A 20,994-nucleotide genomic window follows, 5' to 3' on the forward strand; every position below is an offset into this window, starting at 1 on the left:
CTGTTATTATTACTGGTGCTGGAGCACCGAAAACCGCAGTAAGTGGTGGTTGGGCTGGTTGGCTGGCTAGGGCGCACAATAACAAGATCACGCTGCAATCCCAATAGGGCTCGCAAGTGTATTAATTTGCACCCAGGCAAAGAGCCCGAAACGAGCCTGTGAACAGACGATTTCTGCGTGTATGTGTGTGTGGGGGAGGATACTTGTGTGTGTATGTTCGCATGAAAAGCGTTGCGTTGCTGATGCTGGACAGCAGCTGGACGCAACAGTGGGCGCTGTGGGCGTGTCCAAGCCATTGCCCCAATGTGATTTGTGTGCTGGACCATTTTTTGCAGCTGCATCAACAGCAACAGCAACAGCAGCAGCGGCAACATATGCAAATCACTCACTCAAGCGAGAAGAAGGGTAGCCAAATACTAGCCCCACATCCACACACATCCACACACACACATCAGACTCGTAGTGTTTTTGGCTGTGTATGAAAGTCTGCTTACGTGGCGCATGATTTATTAAAAAGCGCTCGTAAAAATGCACAACACAGACGAAAAGAAAAAAGAAGTGGAAAAACAGCAAACATTTAAGTGTGGTATGCGTGACTATCAAATACCCGAACTACTTGCCACATGCCGCATGCCATATGGCACATGCACAATGAGCTCTGAGTAAAGCGAAACTATCTTAAATATTTAAATTTAATTTTTTCGCTCGAAGTACTTCTGCTAGAAGCTTTTGCCAAGAGATAAATGGGCAGGTAAATGAATATGGGTACTTAAAGTTGGGGCGATGAAGTGAGGAAAAGACATAGAGCAACAGATTGATGGATAAAAAGATATCTGGACTGCAGGATATCTGAATAGTTGGATAGCTAAATAAATCAAAAGACAGAAAATAAATATGACTACAAATATATAGATATATGAATAAGTATAAGGATGCTTCCAGATAGATTACATTTATCAAATGAAAATCATGCTTCACTTCACTGCATACTAGTTTCTTATGTTTTATTAAGCATGCAGCAGCTCTCAAGAAACTTTTGTCTAGACCATTAGTATGCTCATCTAAATATATTTCAGCTCCAGTAAGCACATCTCTTGCCTGTCTGAAGCGCTGTGGTACGGGTATAAACTACGACAAACATGATAGTGTGTGTGCATATATCACTAAAAGTGTAGTGTGTGTGTGCTCAGCAAAAATGCATGAGAAAGCGCTATGGAAATAAGCAACACTAGCGCCAGCACTAGCACCAGCAACAGCAGCAGCAGCAGCAACTACTAAAAGTAGATATGAAATTTTTAAAGTCTCGTTATTCTTTCTGCGTCGCATGCACTTCAAACAAACACATTTTGATGTTCAGTCTGAATGCCGCTCCCCAGCCACCCCTTCTTCTCCAGCAACTGCTGCTTAGGCCAAGGGGGCATGGCCGGAGCGGCAAGTGGCCCCACTTTGCGAGCCCATCCATCAACTGCCAGCAGTCGGTTCATTTTTAAGCAATTTTCGCAACCGATATTTTGTGCATGGCAGACAACATTGTGGCGCTAACCCACAGCTCCATCTGCAAACCCTTTATCACCCCAGCAACCATGACATGCAGATAGATGACTATATATATATAGCTATAGCTTTGGCATTTTTGCATGGCAAAGCAGCTCAGAGTTGGCCGGCGTCTCTGTGCCTCTCTCCCACGACATTGGCTCCTGCATCATCATCATCATCAGCAGCATCAGCAGCATCAGCAGCATCAGCAGCATCAGCATCAACATCAGCCCCCTCTCCAGTCTGCTGGCTACCAAAAAGTGTAGCAAATGTTTGAGTTGCCTGCACATCGACGCGTCTGCCTTCAGGTTGGCTTTATTAATTGGCCAACAAATGCATATTTTGAATAGTTCAGGCGCCAACTGCCAAAAAGCCTCAGCCCTATCCAAACTTTGAAGCGTTTGATTTTGATGCATTTGCCGTAAAGTAACTTTTAAATAGACAAGTTGTTAATATACTTTACGTAGTTACAATCGATGGGGCATACGTTTATCTCTCTCAGACTTCAAATTGTGTTCAAATACAGTTTGGAACTATTAAAGTTTATATATATAGTATATATATAATTATCTATATACGCAATATAGGTATACAGTCTTGAAAGTTTCTCGATTTTCCACTGGTTAATGTGGAATTAAAGTTCTCAAATTTGGCAACACAAGTTCGGGCAAACTTATAAAGTCCTCATCTATTTTTGTAATGCCTCTTATCGATTCGGACCAAACTTGTGTAATTAATGTGCTGCTTATGGCCTGGTTCAATGGAGCTCACTTATCATCATGTGCGCCATAAACTAGTAATAGTCACGTACTTAAAGGCAGTTTCCGTAACTCTTCGCTCCGTTTGGAGCCCTCCCTTTCTGGCCTGCCTCTCTCATGCAAATCGAGTGCGCGCTGCGCATAATCAAAAACTTCATTTTCAGCAATTTTGGAGAGCTGCCATCGGCTGAAGATGCGGGTGAGTGGGTCCAGCTTACGAATTTCAGCCCACAGATGGCCCGTGTTTCATGCACACGTGCGCAGCGGCATCGCCCCCTCTCACTGAATTGTAATTATATTATGTCCAGCTCCATCTGCTGTTTTACTTTAAGTTTGAATAACTGCGCGGCAAATTAAATAAGCGGCTAACTTGACACGACCCTGCTCATTTCCGGTCTGGGGCAGGTCGCTCTCTGCCGCTTTGCGGCACGTGATGTTGTCGCCATTTTTGACGACGTTATTTAGTATTTGCTGCCCGAGACAGACGACGAGAGCGTCTTTTCTTTTAATTTTCATAAATTTTACTACATGTACTTCATCTCTCTTTCTCTCTCGCTCTCGTTGTCCTTTTTTGCCTCCTTTACTTTTGTGTGTTTTGGCGTTTTGCACGTGCGCGCGTTTTACTGCTTAATACGCAGCGTTGCACTTTACTTTTATTGCACTTTTAGGACGCGCTGCGTGTAAAAACGAACAAAGTTTTCCACGCGCTCGAATCTCTGCTGCGTTTTATGAGCTTAGCAGAGACGTCGCTCCAAAGGGGGCTTCACTCAGCCTTATTTGCTTTTACTTTAAAAGTTCTTTAAAAACGCATGAAAAAGGATAAAAACTTTTTAAAATTTCTCTTTTTTTTTATTATGTAATATAAAATTTACAGCAAGTCTGTGCAATAAAAATTTGATAGAGCGCAGTTCTGGTTAGATGAGCTAGTTAAATCACTTAATGAGCTATGGATATATTCTATTACATTATATATTGATAATTGGTAATTATAAAGTAATTATTTATTTTCATTTAAAATTATACTTAACACACTGCTTTACCTGAAAACTCTTTAATATTTAGATAATTACTTTTATATTTTAATTATTCCTGCTACGAATTGTACTTTTTGGAATACGAATCTTGTGTTAGAGGCGGCTTTAATTAGGCAGACACTCGATTGTATGGCCGAATATATCACATTTCATTCATTTGATTTAGCTGGAAATGTTCACAATCTCATCGTAGTCGGTGTCTCATATCCAACGACCCCATTTTTGGTTGTCCTGACGACGCCCTGGCCTCGAGCTGAGTAGCAGACAGTCGAGAAGCTGTTGCTTGGGCTTAGCTGTGCTGGGTTATGGTTTAGTGTGTGGGATACTGATGCTGCTCCCTCATCTGCTGCGCCAGCTTCAGCTGCTGCTGGTGAACGTTAAGCACTCGCTAACGGTCCAGTGAACCGGTAATCAAAGCAAAATCACCAAAGCAGCGCAGAACTTTTTATGCTAATTTGATGCGTTTCATGTAACAGTTGCCTGCCGGTCAACGATTGTGGGTGTTTGCGTGTGTGTGTGTGTGTGTGCAACATTAAACATTTTAATAAGCTTTTTAAGAGCTCGCCTTACTTTAAGCGTGGCTAAGCGGGTTAAGCCGCAGCAGCAGCACCACTTCGGCCTCTAGCCGAATTTGTAGATGCTTTGCTTTGGCTTCCCTACAGATCTCAAGTTGTACTTAAAACTTATACAAATGTTAACTTTCTTCTGAGCGTGGCGACATTTTAGCGCTCGTGCGCCGTGTCTCATGCAAATGCGATGCAAAGGAGCATGAAAACTCTCAAGTAGGCGCCTGCCACGCCCACCCGCTGAGCGACACTTTAAGCTGCAGACAACAACTGTATATGTGCGTGTGTGTTGAGGGGACGGGGGCGTGTCTACGAGCACTTGTCAAAAGTCAACTTCACATTATGTCAAGCAGCGTTTTCCTTCCTGCGAGCTTTTCTTCATATATTTTCTTAAGCATTTCTGTTGCTGCAGGCAGCCGCTGGCAGGCGTCGGCCCGCAGGCACTTTGTGCCCTTGCCTCCACGGAGGAGCCCGAAGGGAGGCGGGACCTGCGAGCTATCTGCGCTGTGCTGCGCGCCTTGCCCGCTCGCTCGCGTCTTTACCACATAATGCGAGGTTGACATTTACGATATTCCTGGGCATATTTTTTTGGCGCCTCCTGCTGCTTTTCGTGACTGTTTTATTTGATATTAATGTGGTTGCTGTTGTTGTTGTTGGCAGCCCGCAGGTTAGCACATTATTTCCATAGCACTCATTGCGGCGCCTGTTTATCACACACACAAACACACACGCAACTGGGCCACTTCCTCGTTTTCGCCTGCTTAATTTGCGGTTGCCTACGGCGAAGGATTCCGCGAGGATTTTCTAGTAAAGCACTCTCACCATCCCCTACTCTCTTATGTCCCCGTCTCTCCCTCCCTCTCTCGCTCTGGTCTGGCCGCTCTGCACTTGACGAATGGCTTTGGTGGCCAAAGGACCCGTCATTTTTCAGCGAAAATTGTGTCACTGTCTGGCATAATAAATGCCGCTAGATTTATTTGATATCTAAATAGGCTGTCGTTGCGCGACGCATTGAAGCCATGTGAGAAATGTGGACCACTTAACATACCCAGCAGACAGCGTCTCCAACGGGTAGCCCAAGCAGAGGCGGATGCCTGCCTGTGGTCGGCAGCAGCCTGAGAAATTTCGGTATAACAAATCATCGGAACATCTTAAAAGCCATTAATTCAGTGGAACATTATAGAAACCGCTTGTATTATGTAGGAAAGCGAGAGCCATATAATTTGATATATATATCTTGGTATAAGAAATCATCGGCTTATCTGTAAAGCCATTAATTCAATTATTGACTACAGAGATATACATTTGATATATAGAAACTTGACAATTTAATGGGACCAAGTTTTAAATAATGTTCAAGCATTAAAGAGCTCCAATGTTTCTGAAATGAAAGATATATGCAAATAATTTCTCTAAAATAAAAATATTTATAAGCAAAAAAAAAAAAATATATATATATATAGAAAAATAAAAGCATTTCAATATTCAAATTCCAATATATAAACTCTAAGGATATTTAGGCTTTCTTTAATGACGATATCTCTTAGTCAGTCACTTCATATTTTGCTTGCCTGCCTAAGTTAAAGCTCTTTTCTGATTGCCTATGCTAAGACAGAGGTCTTTGTTTGGGCAAATCTACACAAAAATTGATTGATTGGTTTATAAATCAAGTAAATTTGATCGCAAGTGTCGAGAGGAAGCCTTGGGCTTTATGCCTTGGGCCTGGTGAATCCTTTGAGCCTTTGAGCCTTTGGGCATAAACTTCTTGCAGCCGCAAACAAACTCATTTCATATGCCGCATGCCTCATGCCGCAGGCTGCACTCTGCCTGATTTGTTTGCTGCTTCCACACACACACACTCAGACGCTCTCTCACACACACACTGACGTCAGAAAAAAGTGGCCATATTTATCCGTTGTTGAATCATTTAAGCCGCATTATATGCGAACGTTGACGACGTATGGCAAAAGCGAAAAGTTATGCGACTTTGTTTGCGCAGCAAGAATAAAACAGCAACTGCAACTGCAACTGCGACTGGCAGTGCAACAGTAGCATGCCACATGCCACAGAGAATGCCACAGTGAGTGCCACACAGAGTGCAACTGCAATTTTTCTCATCTTTTTGGTGTTTATTTATTTATTCAGCGCTGAATTTTATTTCATTTCAGTTTATTTTCGCAAGAAACTTATTTTCGTTTTTACTTCAATTTCCCGTGCGCATGAAACAAAACCAAATGCCTAGCAGACAACAGTGTGAACGAACTTTGAATACTCTGCACTAGTACAAAATTGTATTTTGACACAACTGAGAGTGAGAGTAGCTAATATAGACCTGAATATACTCTTTTATATACTCAGCTCAAATACTCTTTTATTAAATATATCGTATATTTATATATCATACCCTTTAAAATTCTAGAAAAAAAGCGATATACACACGAATATGTATGTATAACAAGGATGTTGAGCATACAAAAAAACGCAACTATAACAATAAAATCCTTTACATACACATGCATACATAACACACACACACACACACACACTCAGCTGAAGGCTGCGTTTTTGTTGCTGCTGCTTTTCACTTTTGCCATTTGTTCTGTCACTTCCGGCGGCAGCAACAAAAAAATGTATATAAAATGGAAAACAACAACAAAATGGCCGCCCGCACGCTGCTTCCGTTGGTCTCTCATAGCCTATACCTCTCTCGCTCTCGACTTATATTTGCCTACAACATTGTTGTTTTTATTGTTATTTTTACCCCTTTCTATACCACCCTCTCTCTCTATCTCACTGTGTCTCTCCCTCTCTCGCTCTTTCTTTCATTGTTGTCTTGCGCCAGCAGCGTTTATTAAATGTCACACTGCGAATTTGCCAACGGCCGCCAAAGGCATTGCTTTAGCCAGCTCCATCTCCCCTGGCCGCTGCACTCTACTCATTCCTATCTGCAGCTCTTCGCTTGCCTTGACTATCTGACATCCGTCTGGCATTCCGGCCTGGCCATGACGCGCACACACACACACAATGGCACTTGTCGCGTTTGGAGATTTCACTCAGTATTCGCTCGATGTTTGCTTGTTTGTGCCTCGTGCCTCGTGTCCTGTGCGACGCTTTTGTTTTTTGTTGCTGCTGCATTTTCTATTGTCGCTGCCTTTAAGTAACATATTTTTAGTTGCTTAGCGATACGACTCGCCCGCGCCTGCTGCCGCCCTTGCGCTCGCACTCACTACAGCTGAGGCACTGCTGACAACTCCCCAGGCAGCCAGTCGGTGACAATTTCATTTATTTTACGCTTCCTTTTGCCTGGGTCTTTTTAAAAACAAAATCAAACTTTGTCGACTTTTTGGATTTTTGTTAGCTCTGTCCACATGCCGCCTGCATGTGGAGTGTTTTCAGCTGAAACTTGATTATAAATGAACAGGCTATACCCTAACAAAAGTCAGCTCAGCTGCTTTAACTGAGCTTTAAGTTATCTCATTGCCTGAGTCGCCTACAATTCTGTTGATCGATGGGTTTTACTGATATATCTCAATAGTTTACAAGTAAGCTATTGAGTTTTAGACTTGTTCGCAAGATTGTGTAACTTGAGAGCTTAAGCTATATCTTTAAGTAAACATTAAGCATTGCTTAAGCCTTAGCTGAACATAAAGTAAAGTGTTTCTAACTGAACTTTTGGTTATATCCTTAAGATAGTCCTTTCTTAAACATATACACTTTAAGTAGTTGAAGTTTCATGTAAGCTTTAAGCTTGCTCAATCGCTTTTTACCAAACTAAGCGCAGATTTCTTTAGCTTTGCCTTGGAACTAAACTTAATTTAATCAAGCTTTAGGTAGAATATTAAGAATTCTGTCTTTTGTCACGTTGCTCACTTTGCTTTGTAATTTTGAATTCGTTTTCATGTGAACGTTGTGCTTTTTGCTTTTGTCGATTTACATTTCTTTTATGCCCGCCGTCTGCTGCATATCACATTGCGTATACGCAATGTTGTGTGTGATTTTCATTGCCTTGGGCCGATGTCTGTTTTGCATATTGAAATCGTTATAAGAACGTTCAAAAAATTTGTTAAAAGCGATACGCAAGAGCAATTAACTCATGTTTATTAAAATTGTTTTTTCCTTTTTATAAATTATTGGCGTTTGTGAAGTTGTTGTTTACTACTCATTTATGTGCGGCAAATGCACAGAGAAAAAAATTTGATATTTATTTTCAATTATTCGGCATGACTGAAACTGCAACTGAAATGCAATGCTGCAAGCAGCTGTTGCTTGTTGGCTGCTGCAAAACAAGCAAAAATTGTAATTAAATTGCAATGAAAACGAAATGCAATTCTCCAATTAAATGCAAAATGTGGCACAAGATGTGCTGCAGCAGAGTAAATGGCATGCCAGCTGGTCAGAAGGCAGTAGCAGTAACAGCAAAGTAAATATACAGTGCAAAATATTCAATTACAAGCAAAATTTGTGGAAATCCAAAACAAGAAAGCAAAGAGATAGAGGATGAGACATGGAGCTGGTGCGAAACAACATGGGAATATATGTACCAAATAAAATGTAGCCTCAAGAGTTTCAAGCTGTTGAAAGTATCCGAAACACAGAATTCCACAGATGCTGTTTAGAGAGGGAAGCCCGCAGCGAACGGGATGGCTGGGGCTGGTTTTAGAAGTTTGCTTAGGTGTTGGCCACTTGAGATGCCAAACGAGCCAACGTATAACTCGCTCCAGCTTTCAGTTAGTGGAATTAAATGTGCTTATACGACTGCACTTGGCCAGCAGAGTTTTTAGATATTTGTTCGTTAGTTTGGTCAGCAGATTGTTTATACTTAAATCTTTCATTTTTCATTTATTTGCAGAGCACATCGGAGCCCGTCTACTCGCCGACAATGGCTGGAGGTCTGTTTTCGATAGACCGCAAGTTCTTCGAACGACTGGGCACTTACGACTCGGGCTTCGATATCTGGGGCGGCGAGAATCTGGAGCTGTCCTTCAAGACCTGGATGTGCGGCGGCACTCTCGAGATTGTGCCCTGCTCCCATGTGGGCCACATATTCCGCAAGCGTTCGCCCTACAAGGTAAGTGTCCAGACCAGGCCTCTCATTAACGCAACAGCACAATACGATAGCAAACCATTTGAGAATTAAAAACTTATACATGCAGCCAGCTACGATGAGTGTGCGTGTGAGTGTGTGTGTTTTTGTGTGCTGTATTCTGTTTGTTGTGTGTCGTGTGTGGCTCGAGGTCCGTGTTTGGTCAGCAGTGGCCCAACGGTGGCTCCCTCTGTGCACATGTCGCACATGCCAACCGCAGCAAGCAGCTGAAACTGCTGCAGGACATAAACACGAAACCAGAACTTCGACATGGACTGAAACTAGGAGCAAGGACATGGGCTAGGCACTGCGGCCGCTGTGCCACAGTCTTTGGCTGCTGCCTCAATTATCAACGGTTTACGCTTGACAAAAGTTTGGCAACTGTTGTGTATGGCATGCATTAAGCTGCAACGAACTGTATAGATACCTGCCACATGCCACATGCCGCATGCCGCATGCCACATGCATACGACTCGCAATAGAAACGGCCAATAAGCTGCCGAAAATGACATCAACTCTGGGTGGAGGCACCCTATGCACCCCATAGAGGATCTCATAAAAGCAACTTCACTTTGTGGGCAAATAGGCCATTAGCGCGCATCATCAGCTCTCCATGTTTTCTGCATTCGACAAACTTTGTGGGCAAAATTCCAATTGAACTTCAGCAATTTGACTCCATCAATAAGTGCGAAACTAGCTACCGGCGCTTTAACTTTGAGCCTCGAACTTTGACAGTTATGAATATGTTCAATAGCATATATCGATGACCTGATTATCGATATATATTCACAACTTGATATGAGTCTTTTTCAAAGTGTATTATAAAGACTTTATTAGATATAGATAAGGATAGATAGCTAGGCTATTATACATATGCCTTGCTTGGCCAACAGCTTTTTGCCTATGAAATCAAACTTTTTTGTAATCGATAACTCTTCGATATCAAGTTAACCTTCTTATATGACTAAGCAGTTAAGTTTTGGTGCAGTAAAACAACTTACTATAAGCATACAAATATTGTATCGACAGCAGATAGATGCCTTAATAGACAGATAGATGCAGCTGAAATACTCTTGAATGAAATATATTTATAATGGTTAAGTTACGTTATTAGTTTGAAAATATTTACCTTTGTCAATGCATCAATATAACTAAAAAATCGATAAGTTTTTAAAGAACTTATTGTCAGTGAAGCGAGTCTTTAAGCTGCCTCTGGCACAAGCTACTGCATATTAGCCACAAGTCTCCACAAAGCTGGCAAGGGCAACAAGCATAGGCACACACGCACACAGGCAGACACTTTCAGACCCACACACGCACAGACATAAACAAGCACAATACACAGTTGGCAAACATAGGGCAAGAGGCAGACAATACGTAGAGAGGGCGAAACTGTGGTTGGTGAAGACAGATAACCACAGAGACGCACCGCAACAGCCACCGGCAACAGTAGCAGCAGCGGCAGCGGCAGGAGCAAGCGGACAACCAGCAGAAGTTGGTACACATGACAGAAACGGACTCATTCAGGTAATTAGGCTGCCTGGCCCCGCCCACCTGGCCCACAAGAGGCATTACGTTAAGCTGCAGCGCCAGATTCAGATTCAACTCCATTGTATAAGAGCCGATTGTTTGTTTGCCAAATATTTTCTGTGGCTTTTGGCGCCGCGCACTTTGCTGTTGTTTTTGTTCTCATTTGTCAGTTGCAGCCCAATTGTTGCTATGTAAATACAGCTATCCTTATCTCTGCGCTTCGCATCTCCTTCTCTTTCAGTGGCGCACTGGCGTGAATGTGCTGAAAAAGAACTCGGTTCGTCTGGCTGAAGTCTGGATGGATGATTACGCCAAATACTACTATCAGCGCATTGGCATGGATAAAGGCGACTTTGGTGACATTAGCGAGCGCCAGAAGCTGCGGTAAGTAGAGTGAAAAATTCAATAAAGACCTTTAATAGATTGTATAGCCAATTGATGCTAGCAAAGGAACTTTTGTCAACAGCCTGGGCGAACAAAAGTTAAAGAAAGCTTAGTTAAGCAGATAAACAGAGATAAATTAGTTGTGAGCTGAACAAGCAGACATCATGAAGTGATTATATCAAGCCAATATAAAATCAAAAATGTCCACAATTCAGCACCGCAAAACTTATTTAGTGATAGCTCAATATAACTCCAGTATATATACCAAAGTCTTACACGCTAATTAACTTCTTTCCGTACTCACTATCTGCAGCGAGGACCTGCAGTGCAAGTCCTTCCAGTGGTATTTGGACAACATATATCCGGAGCTCTTTATACCCGGCGATGCAGTGGCCAACGGCGAGGTAAGTTGCACAGTTTACGTTTGGACAAAAGAAACACGCAGCTATTGTTCAGCATGTGGCATGTGGAGAATGGCTATATAACTGAGATATGGCCCCCAGACCTACCCCGCTCGTTCCTTCCGACACTCAAACAACTAACCCATTAATGTGCCAATTTTATGGATACACATACACGTTATGTTTCCCATTTCACAGATAAGGAACTTAGGTTATGGCGGTCGCACCTGCTTGGACTCGCCCTCGGGCAAGCGCAACCTGAAGAAGCCCGTCGGCCTATATCCTTGCCATCGGCAGGGTGGCAATCAGGTTTGTTACCACTGGCAACAGCAACAGCAACAGCACAAAGCAACAAAGCACTGCGACCGCCACAAACTCCGTTGAAGCACAAAACCGTTAAGATACAACTATATATATACCCCTCTCTCTCTCTCGCTCTCTCTGTCTGTCTTTTGACTGTGAGCTCGTGTACAGATTGTTTAACTCGAATTCCCCTTCAAAAAACATTTACTAATTTGACTAAAATGTACATTTTTGGCACAAAGGGCGATACTTTTTAATACCTCGATAACAGATTGCAATAACGATAACGATAACGATAACGATAACCCTGCTGCTACCCGTTTTCTAATATTATTGTCAACCATCAATCGTTATTGTCTCTGTCTCTTTCTCTCGCTATCTCTCTCGCACATATGACAAATCAAACTTAATTTACAGATAAGAAGCATTAATACGAACATGTGCATCGATGCTCCAAAGACCGGGGACGAAGAGCCTGTCAGTGTCTACGAGTGCCACGGCCAAGGAGGACATCAGGTATCCAACTCAACATCCATCATTGCCACGCCCCCACCGTACATCGTTACGCATTATTGCTTGGGATCTATCATATATATATTTATGTATATATATTATACTATTGTTGCATTGGTTTCGGCTATATATATAAATATATATGGGTCTCTCTCTCTCTCTCTCTTGCGACTGCTTCGACCACCTTCTGCTTGTAGTTAGACATGCGTTCGCTTGCTTGATTAACCTTTGGACTTAAGTTAACACTAAACTGCTACCGATATTTGTAAATATATAAATACATATATTTATGGACTAAAGTGACTAACATTTTGATTATACACTGATATAAAATACAACAGATCCTCTTCGTTGCACTCTCAGACTTTTGTGGCTGAGTTATGTTTGAGTTAATTGATGATGAAGCCCGTTAAAATTATATTTTGTGAATTGAGAAAGATTTACACCTAACTCAAAATGTCTTTGAAGTCACACACAATTTCTTCAAGAGAATCACGTATTCAGATAATTTAGGCAACGCCAAATATCGGACGTGCATTGCAAAACAAATTATTTTTTTCGTATGGCTCTAATTTTTTTTTCATTTTGTGTCTTTACAAAATAAATAAATATGCATTTATTTAATATGTATTGTATATTTATTTATTTTATATATATATTTATTTTTTCTTTTGTATTGCATAGTTTTTTATTAACATTTTTTTATAGTTTTTTTTTCCATTGAAATTAATACCTATTTTTATTTTATATTCCATAAATCAGCTAAATTATTAATTGTTAATTTAAGTTTTTAATTTTTTGGTTTTCCCTTTTTTCTATTTCGACTGTCAAGATTAATGTCTAACTACTTTGCAGCTGTCCTAAACTGATCTATTTTTAGAATTAAAGGTTTATTCTATATAAGAACTAAAAACACTTTCAGTCCCTTTTTAAGGCTGCTCTCGCTGTCTTCTGTCAGAAAGTGCTTTGGTTAATCTGTTCTAAGCCTAACCCGATTTTGAACTAACAAATTCGTTTTTTAGAGTCTGTTCTACATGTGCTCTGTATATAATACAAGTTTGAATTTTGATTGTGGTTCTCCCTAAAGCGTTCTACGATTCTGGCCCTGGGACCTTTTCAAAATTTTGTTGATTTTTGAACCAATGTATCCCAACGTATCCTCCTCTAATCTGCAACAAATTTTTGATAGTCCTGCGGTTTTGAGCACTAATTTCACGGAGTTTGTGGTTTAAGCAAATGTTGTTTTGTTTTGTTTTTATTTTATTTTCTTTTGCGTTAACCTTCTCTTCAAGTTTTTGACACTTAACGCATTCGCCTTCTAGCCGTAGCCTGAACGTAATTGTCAAGAAATTCAAAGAAAATGTTGCCAAAATGGCGTGCAAACTGCATTGACTGTAATACAGGAAACGACACACTCATACACACAACACACACACCACACACACACATATATACGCACACACACACACATAGTCACACGGAATGGGAATTGAGATTTATGCCACGTTGCAAAATTAATTAAATCGCAATCATAAATAAAATGACAAAAATGATAAATCATTTCCATGGCTTTGCTTTTGCCAGCTTCGTGTTGTGTCTGTCTGTTTGTCTGTCTGTGTGTGTGTGAACATTTTACACAACCTGCAACAACAGCAACAAATGCAACAGCAAAAACTGTGACAATTTTACGAACATTTAATAACAAGCATTTCGACAACAAAAACTGCATACGAATCAACTATCCACACACAGACACCCAGACACACTCTAAGCATACACACACACACACACTTATATATATACAAACACACAGATGCATTTTGCGGTGGGTTCTATGTTGTTTATTCAACATTAAATAGAAAGTGTTGACCTCGTTGCACGTCGTCGTGCAGCGCACAAAAAACGCATGAAAAATCGCCAGGCGGCTGTTTCGCCACGCCTTGGCAAGCACCCGCCGCCCCTGCCCCACGCCAAGCAGCAACAGTATGTGGCACCTTCGACGGCCTCCAGCCCACTCCTGCGCTCTGCTCGCACAGCATTGCAACAAAACGCTGTAAAGACATGAAACAAGTAGCAAAGGCGAACGACTCCAAAGGTGCCGACTACATAAATACCCTGTAAAACGAAGCTACAGCTATTCAGGCATGCAGATGAAACTGTCAAGCTAGCTAATATGCCCCACTTCAGACAGTTCAAGGGTATTTAAAGGCAGCTCGGCTCGCGACTGAATAAAATAATCAACATTTGCCAGCGTAGAGGACACACTAAAATGTGTGGGCGTGGCAAATTTTAATTTCGCTTGCAATGCAAAGAAAAAAGAAAAGGAGGGCGGTTGGGTGTTGTGGGAGTGGCGCCAGCCATTGCACAATTCTTTTGACTAGTCAAAGGATCTCCCAGCAACAACAACAACAACAAGGAAAGAAAAACCCGCGCAATATAATGAAAAAATTTCCATTTTAATTTTGGTTTTTTGCGAACGAGGCTAGCAAAAAAATGTTTTGCTGAGCGCTTATAAAATACTAAAAGTTGGCGAATGCATATTTAAAAAATACCAAAAAAATACAAACATCAGAGGAGGCGAGCTTAAATGTAAATGGAAAAGATACACACATAATTAAAAATGTAACACGCTGCAGTAGCAAATAAAAAAGGGAAAGAAGAAGAGGAGGGGAAGAGGAAAAGAGTTACCAAAAGAAAAGCCTTGGAATGGGCTTTTAAGAAGGAAAATGCATGTTAAGCTGAGCAAATGAAGGGCACAAAGTATGGGCAAGCGAGGGGCATGAGCAGATGGAGGAACATATGCGGTAAACGAGTAAAAATGTAAAATGTAAATATACAGTGAAGCCTGAGTCTAAGCGAACAGCGAGCGTAAAACCGTCAGAATTTTAGTTGGCAATTTAATCCACAAGTATTTTCCTTAAAATATTAATATGAGGAGAGCAAAGAGCTCATATAATGAAAATAGTTTATAAAGATATAAAAGTTAGTTAATAGAGTTAAGCATTTTACTGTAGCAGCCAGCAGCAAGCTGATTTCTTGTTCTGATTTTGTAAGAGAATAACTTTATTGAACATCATTTTCTATTAGAGTCCGACTTTATGAGGGTATTTTTTAGCTTGCCCTAAGCTGCAGCTACAACTTTTGCTCTTAACCAATTTCCGCAAATGGCATTTGAGTTTGGTTTGGCGAGGGGCTGGAGCAAATGTCGGCGCAACGAAATAATGTTGCAACATTATAAATGTGTGCAACCAAGGCACAATAAACAAGCCGAAACGGCATTCACGTGGCCAACATCATCAGCGTGGTCAGCGGCAACGGCGGTGACGGCGGCAAAGCGGAAGCGGAAATGCTAACACACAACAAAATGGCGGCCGTGCAGGCCACGGCCAGAACAAAGGCCAGGCCAGCAGCTGGCAACGGCAACGGCAACGGCAACGTGGCTCAAATTATAAAAAATCATGGCAAAACCACAGACAAAACACAGACCAACACACACACAGACACGGACAGTCGACTGGTAGCAGCTTTTGGCATTTAATTTAATATTAAATAATACTAAGTAATGCGGCTACTTGGCTTAAACGTTATGCAACAATTTCTGGCACTTGCCGTCACAATTTGTTTTAATAACACTGTTTCTCTCTCCTCGCCCTGTGCCCCGCCCTTTCACTCCTCTAGTACTGGATGCTTAGCAAAACGGGCGAAATACGCCGCGATCAGGCCTGCCTGGACTATGCGGGCAAGGATGTGATACTCTTTGGCTGTCACGGCTCCAAGGGCAACCAGGTGAGTATGGAGTATATCCGATATATAGTCTATATAATTCACTGAACTCTCTCGTGTTTAGTTCTGGACATATCGTGAGAGCTCGAAGCTGCTGCATCACGGCTCTTCGGGCAAGTGCCTGGCCATAAATGAGGCCAAGGACAAGCTCGTCATGGAGGAGTGCGATGCGTCGCATCTGCGCCAGCATTGGATGATGGAGAACTACGACAGCAGTAAATTGTGAGGCTACTTTTATGCAAAGGGCACCGTCCTGGTGGACAGCAGGAGCAGCAGTAGCAGTAGCAGCAGCAGCAGCATTAGCAGCAGTAGCAGCAACAGCAACAGCAGCAGCAGCCGAAGAAGGAGGACCAGCAGCAGCAGTAGACGTATTCATAGTTTTTAAGCGAAGGTCACGGCCCGCGAGAGTTGTGCAATAAGCATTAGCAGAGTATTTGCCATGGCTTTTATCTGAAGCATCAACATGAACGAACACGCACGCACATGCACACACCCAGATATAGTTGGAGATACAGTAATGTTGCACATACTACCAATTATTTATATTAAAATTCATTTCATATGTCTCAATGTGAATTGAAGCATGCGATAAACTTAGCGAAATTAGTTTGTAAGCGCACAAGCACGAAAGAGAACGACTGTTGTACAGTAGATCCTAAGTTTTCTAAGCATAGCACATTAATTATTGTATTTATATATATATACTATATAGTTCTTTAGCGATTTAAGCTATAGAGTTCAACTGGCAAGTCGTAGCGCAATTTTTGCATTTACAAGTTAAAAACTTTTTAGCACAATTTTTTTATTCAAAGCAAACTTTGTGTGTGTGTGCGTGTGTGTGTGTGTGTATGTATTTGACAGGCCAATAGCTGAGTTGTGCATGCATAAGTATGCATACATATATGTACCAGATATATTTATCTTGTACTATTTATGCATTCTCCAGACATCTAAATGGCTTTGCAAAAGTCAAATTCCAAATATGTTTTAGTCAGTAAGTCTTGCTTTAAGTCTATTGTTGTTGTAGTTTATTTTTTGGAAAGCATTTGGTGATTTTGCCCCTCTCCGCCCCTCGCCCCTTGCCACTCGCCCCTTGTCCCTTTTTATCATAGCATTCCCAACCGCCTACAAGTGTGTACTTATCTGGCACATCAGTTGCTCTTATTTATTTTGTTTTTTTAAGCTCGATGTTCGTTTCGAAATTATGAGAGAAGACAAGCAGAAACCTATGCCAAATTATGTTTACGAGGGTTCACATATATATTGCATATATGCATTACAACTTATATATATACATACATACATATTCATTTGCATTTTGTTATGAACTCGACAAGGACTACATATCCCGTTTGTTAGACAACGCCAGCTTACACAGTAGATACATTTCGTATGTAGCGTATATCAGCAGCAGTTCAGACAGACTTATGGATATCACTAAAGTATAGAGCTAGGTACTTAATCTTAAGACACAAATATGCAATAGTGCCTTCTACTTTTTACTGACATATTAATGCTAACGTACTAAAACTAAACGACTATAGAATTGTTCGCGCCCCCAGCTCTAATGGGTCGTCTTTTAAGTCACAAACAGAGCCGACTGTAAATACCTACATATATATATAATATAAAAGTGTACAATTTTATAGCGCAAATGTAAATAATCAAACAGTTAATAATCCTGCATACATATATACATATATCAAGCTATTGTTGTCATGTCATGCCATGTTTGATTTGCGATCGTAGGCACGTTTACATTTAGCGTACAAACCAAAAGCCATAAGTGTGGTTAAGAAACTTTTGATAATGATTCAATAATACCCTAAGCGCGTAGTGAATGTCTAGTACTTAAGCGATTACACAAGTTGTACAAGGACACACAAATAAAGTTACAAATAAACAAAAAAAACTGTGTTTAAATAAAAAAAGGCAATGACATAAATTGTTGTTCAAAAATTGTGTAAATCCGTTCAAATGAAGCTTTCTGTTGTTAATGTCTTGTGAATCATTTATTTTGTGATTTCACTCAATACACAATATGAAATAAATTTGATTTAGAGTTTATAGTGACTCTTTGCCATAAAAGGTTTGAGTATAAGATAAGACTGTACTAAAATTCGACTTCGAATTGATTTGACACAAATCACCTTTCGTAATCAGGTTTGTGTGCTGGATAAGCACCTAAGCAAGAAAAACTGCAGCATACTTTTAGGGCTAACTGAAAAAGAAATCCAATTTGATTGGAAGTTTCACTAATATATAATATATTTTCATTGTTTCGAATAAAGCTTATTTATTTCACTTACATTTAAATTAAAGAAATAATATTTTGATAATAATAAATACTTTATTGGTTTTCGCATCAGGTCTATATCGAAGTATATCAGTTTGGCTAAACATTTGCGTTTTGCCTGATCCAGGACCTTAGGGCGCCGACATACGTATACATGGCTGGGCGACCCTTGGCGCCGCATCCGAATCCCCAGGATACGACACCAAAAAGCTTGCCATCCACAGTCAGTGGGCCACCGGAGTCGCCCTGACAAGAGCTGATCTGTCCACTGGGATGTCCTGCGCACACCATACGATCCGTGAGTCCTGGTATGTTCTGGGCGTTGCAGAAGTCACGACTCCAGAGCTGCACCTGGGCAAACTTGAGGCGATTGGGCAGCTGCAGATTCTGATTGACTGCACCAAATCCGCTAATAGTGGCCAAGGTGTCGGCCGCATAGTTGGAGTCTGCGTTGGCCAGCTGAATGGTCTGAATGGCGCCGCCCAACTTTACAGGGCTGCTAAGCCGTATGAGCGACATGTCAAAGTCCTGGCTCTGCGCATTGTACTGCGGATGTATGATCAGCTGAGCGATGTCAACAGTCTGACCATTGCCAGCGCCCAGATCGTTCGTGCCCACCACCGCCTTCATCTGGCTGGGGCTCTGGCCAATGGTGCAGTGCGCCGCCGTTACGATCATCGTGTCGGATATCAAGGAGCCGCCGCAATGATGACGTCCCCTCAGCTGCAGCGACACTTGGTGCGGAAATTGGCCCGGCGCTGCAAACTGGCCGCCAATGATGCGGGACACCTCCGCACACCTGACTGGAAGGCAGGCCATGCTGAGTAGGAGAAGCCAAAGAGGAGTTAGTTGCTTGTAGCCCAAAGACATTGTAGAATCTGAGTGTGTTGGCTGTGTGCCAAAGCTGATGGTTTTATACCTGCCGGAGCACGCTGTGGGGACTCTTTGGCCTTATCGGCCTAGCTGCGGGAGCTCGGCCGACCCAGTTCCGTGTGCGAAATCGTGCAGTGACCCTGCCAAAAACAAGGTCAAACTATGTCGTCAGCTAGAATAGTTTTCTAAATGATAGGGCTTAAATATGCTGCTTAACAATTTAGTCAAGATCTTAACGTAGGTTTATAGACATGCAATAAAAAAGTGTCATGCGTGAGAATATGGAAGATTATCTATGACTAGATAAGTAAACTGTGTAATTATCATAATTCATAGATGCCAAATTTATTTTTGCATAATATTCTGCTATGTTATATAAATGAAAGTACCAGATTATCAACTTGAAAGGAATTTTATTTAATTGAATTCTGCTTAAATTTCAAACATTTATCCAAGAGTTTCTATGATTTATGTTGCTTATAGCTAACATATTGGGACAGCTCTAATAAATTGTTAAAAACAGAGTCCAATTCAGCCAACTTATCACAGCGGGAACCTGGAATAACCCTGTTCCTATTGCGAAATTGATAAATAATATTAAATGTTGTTGCCATGGCCTTCCGCGTTTATTGGTTTAGGCAAAGCACGAGTAATTTATACGTGTTTTGCAAGTGTGTGATGGCCATTGCTAATCATCCAGACGTTCTTCCAAATTTCGCGCTTGAAAACATTGCGATAATTCTGAACAGAAACCAGAAACTCGGGACCAAAAAGGGTTTGAGTCACAACATTCTCTGCGGCCAGGTTGCGATTCGTGGCGCTATGGACAATGACCAGCGGTGCGTTGCTCTAAAGGAAGAGTATTAAAGAGCATTAAAGAAGAGTATTCTGTAAATATATCGCTGCGCTACTCACGGGCACAGTTTCGCCCTCGCTCTCGAAGCGTTTGCATGGATCCACATGCATGCAGAACCAGTTGGTAAACGCCGAGGGTATGTCGCCATCGGGGCACAATACTTTCTGCAAGAATTAAATACTCTACAGTTAACAGAGTCTATATGCATATGTGTGTGTGTTACATACACTGCGATGCACCAGACCCAAGGGCAAATTGATTTCGCCGTACTTGCTCGAGTTGAAGGTCGTGTTGATCGCCTGCGAGAGGTTGTTGCGCTTGGGCGCGCTATAGAGCAGAATGGGATCGTCCGATGGGGCGATGCACTCCAGTCTAAAGCGCTGTCCATACTTCAGCTTCTCGCCCGAGCGATCCTGGTCATCCCCGCTGACAATGCGAAACGAGTTGCGCACGCAGGGCCGCTCCGACGGTGCGACAGTGAGCTCGCAGTCCTCGTTGATGGTCTGACAGAAGCGTATGGCGTACTCATTGATGACCACCGACAGAGCGGGCTGCAGCTCGGACGTGTCCATGTCTTGTATGTTCATATAGATGGGCATCAGCTGAATGGTCGCCCCGATGGTTATGTCGTGCTTGGGCGCCGCCAACTGCACCTCCTTCTGAAAGTTGTCGAAGAGCGTGCGCGCCTTCTCCACCAGCAGCTCGCCACGATCCCGCATCTTCCGAAAGCTGACCATTTTGTCCTGAAATCGAATTCATTTGCGATCATTTAACGACTATAAATGCATTGAACAACTGCGACGCACCAGCTCCAAGCAGTTGTCCTCGAACCAATTGCCAATGCGCACATTGGGACGATATCGATTGGAGCCCGACTCGAAATTGGACACTGAGCAAGGCATCGCGTCTTTTCTATTCTATTGGAGAAACAGTTAATTACATACAAAATTTATAAAGAAAAATATATATATGAATTGACAGAGATTTAACGTTTTATGGAAATTATTTTCAGAGCTGTTGTGGCTGCGAGAATTTGTTTATTACGAATACTTCGAAAACTATGAATAATGTGAATGAA

General features: G+C 41.8%; 3 protein-coding genes across 6 annotated transcripts in view; 1 reads left to right on the forward strand and 2 right to left on the reverse strand.

The window, feature by feature from the left end:
* LOC111594729 (putative polypeptide N-acetylgalactosaminyltransferase 9) overlaps nucleotides 1–17,789 on the forward strand; it is a 71,779-nt gene extending 53,990 nt beyond the window's left edge. For 2 of the 4 annotated variants that reach the window (XM_023308164.2, XM_023308173.2), the window contains 6 exons: nucleotides 8,744–8,962; nucleotides 10,749–10,891; nucleotides 11,205–11,295; nucleotides 11,491–11,601; nucleotides 15,787–15,894; nucleotides 15,956–17,789. In XM_023308164.2, coding sequence (XP_023163932.2) covers nucleotides 8,744–8,962; nucleotides 10,749–10,891; nucleotides 11,205–11,295; nucleotides 11,491–11,601; nucleotides 15,787–15,894; nucleotides 15,956–16,117 — 834 coding nt within the window. In that variant the 3' untranslated portion in view covers nucleotides 16,118–17,789. Of the gene's footprint in view, nucleotides 1–8,743; nucleotides 8,963–10,748; nucleotides 10,892–11,204; nucleotides 11,296–11,490; nucleotides 11,890–12,012; nucleotides 12,112–15,786; nucleotides 15,895–15,955 lie in introns of those variants that run through there. The other 2 variants (XM_023308181.2, XM_023308190.2) reach the window with 2 other exon arrangements.
* A 497-nt stretch (nucleotides 17,790–18,286) lies between these two features.
* LOC111594935 (trypsin-1) lies at nucleotides 18,287–19,057 on the reverse strand. Its single transcript, XM_023308430.2, has one exon. The coding sequence runs from the start codon at nucleotides 19,055–19,057 to the stop codon at nucleotides 18,287–18,289; it is 771 nt and encodes a 256-aa protein (XP_023164198.2).
* Nucleotides 19,058–19,545: 488 nt separating this feature from the next.
* LOC111593776 (cilia- and flagella-associated protein 161) lies at nucleotides 19,546–20,946 on the reverse strand. The gene is made up of 4 exons (XM_023306798.2): nucleotides 20,723–20,946; nucleotides 20,144–20,659; nucleotides 19,976–20,080; nucleotides 19,546–19,909 (listed from the first exon to the last, which is right to left on the reverse strand). The coding sequence occupies exons 1-4, from the start codon at nucleotides 20,816–20,818 to the stop codon at nucleotides 19,715–19,717; spliced, it is 912 nt and encodes a 303-aa protein (XP_023162566.1). The 5' UTR covers nucleotides 20,819–20,946; the 3' UTR covers nucleotides 19,546–19,714.
* Nucleotides 20,947–20,994: the final 48 nt, after the last annotated feature.

The sequence above is a fragment of the Drosophila hydei genome, unplaced genomic scaffold (genome assembly GCF_003285905.1).
Source record: "Drosophila hydei strain 15085-1641.00,03,60 unplaced genomic scaffold, DhydRS2 tig00000060-arrow-pilon, whole genome shotgun sequence".
NCBI lineage: Eukaryota > Metazoa > Arthropoda > Insecta > Diptera > Drosophilidae > Drosophila > Drosophila hydei.

Excerpts from the sequence above, each read along its gene's own strand:
- LOC111593776 (XM_023306798.2), bottom strand. The coding sequence starts at position 20,818 with ATGCCTTGCTCAGTGTCCAATTTCGAGTCGGGCTCCAATCGATATCGT. Across the intron at positions 20,081-20,143 it reads TGGGTCTGGTGCATCGCAGT|AAAGTATTGTGCCCCGATGG; the intron begins GTATGTAACACA and ends TAATTCTTGCAG. Across the intron at positions 19,910-19,975 it reads GCGAGGGCGAAACTGTGCCC|AGCAACGCACCGCTGGTCAT; the intron begins GTGAGTAGCGCA and ends CTCTTCCTTTAG.
- LOC111594935 (XM_023308430.2), bottom strand. The coding sequence starts at position 19,057 with ATGTCTTTGGGCTACAAGCAACTAACTCCTCTTTGGCTTCTCCTACTC.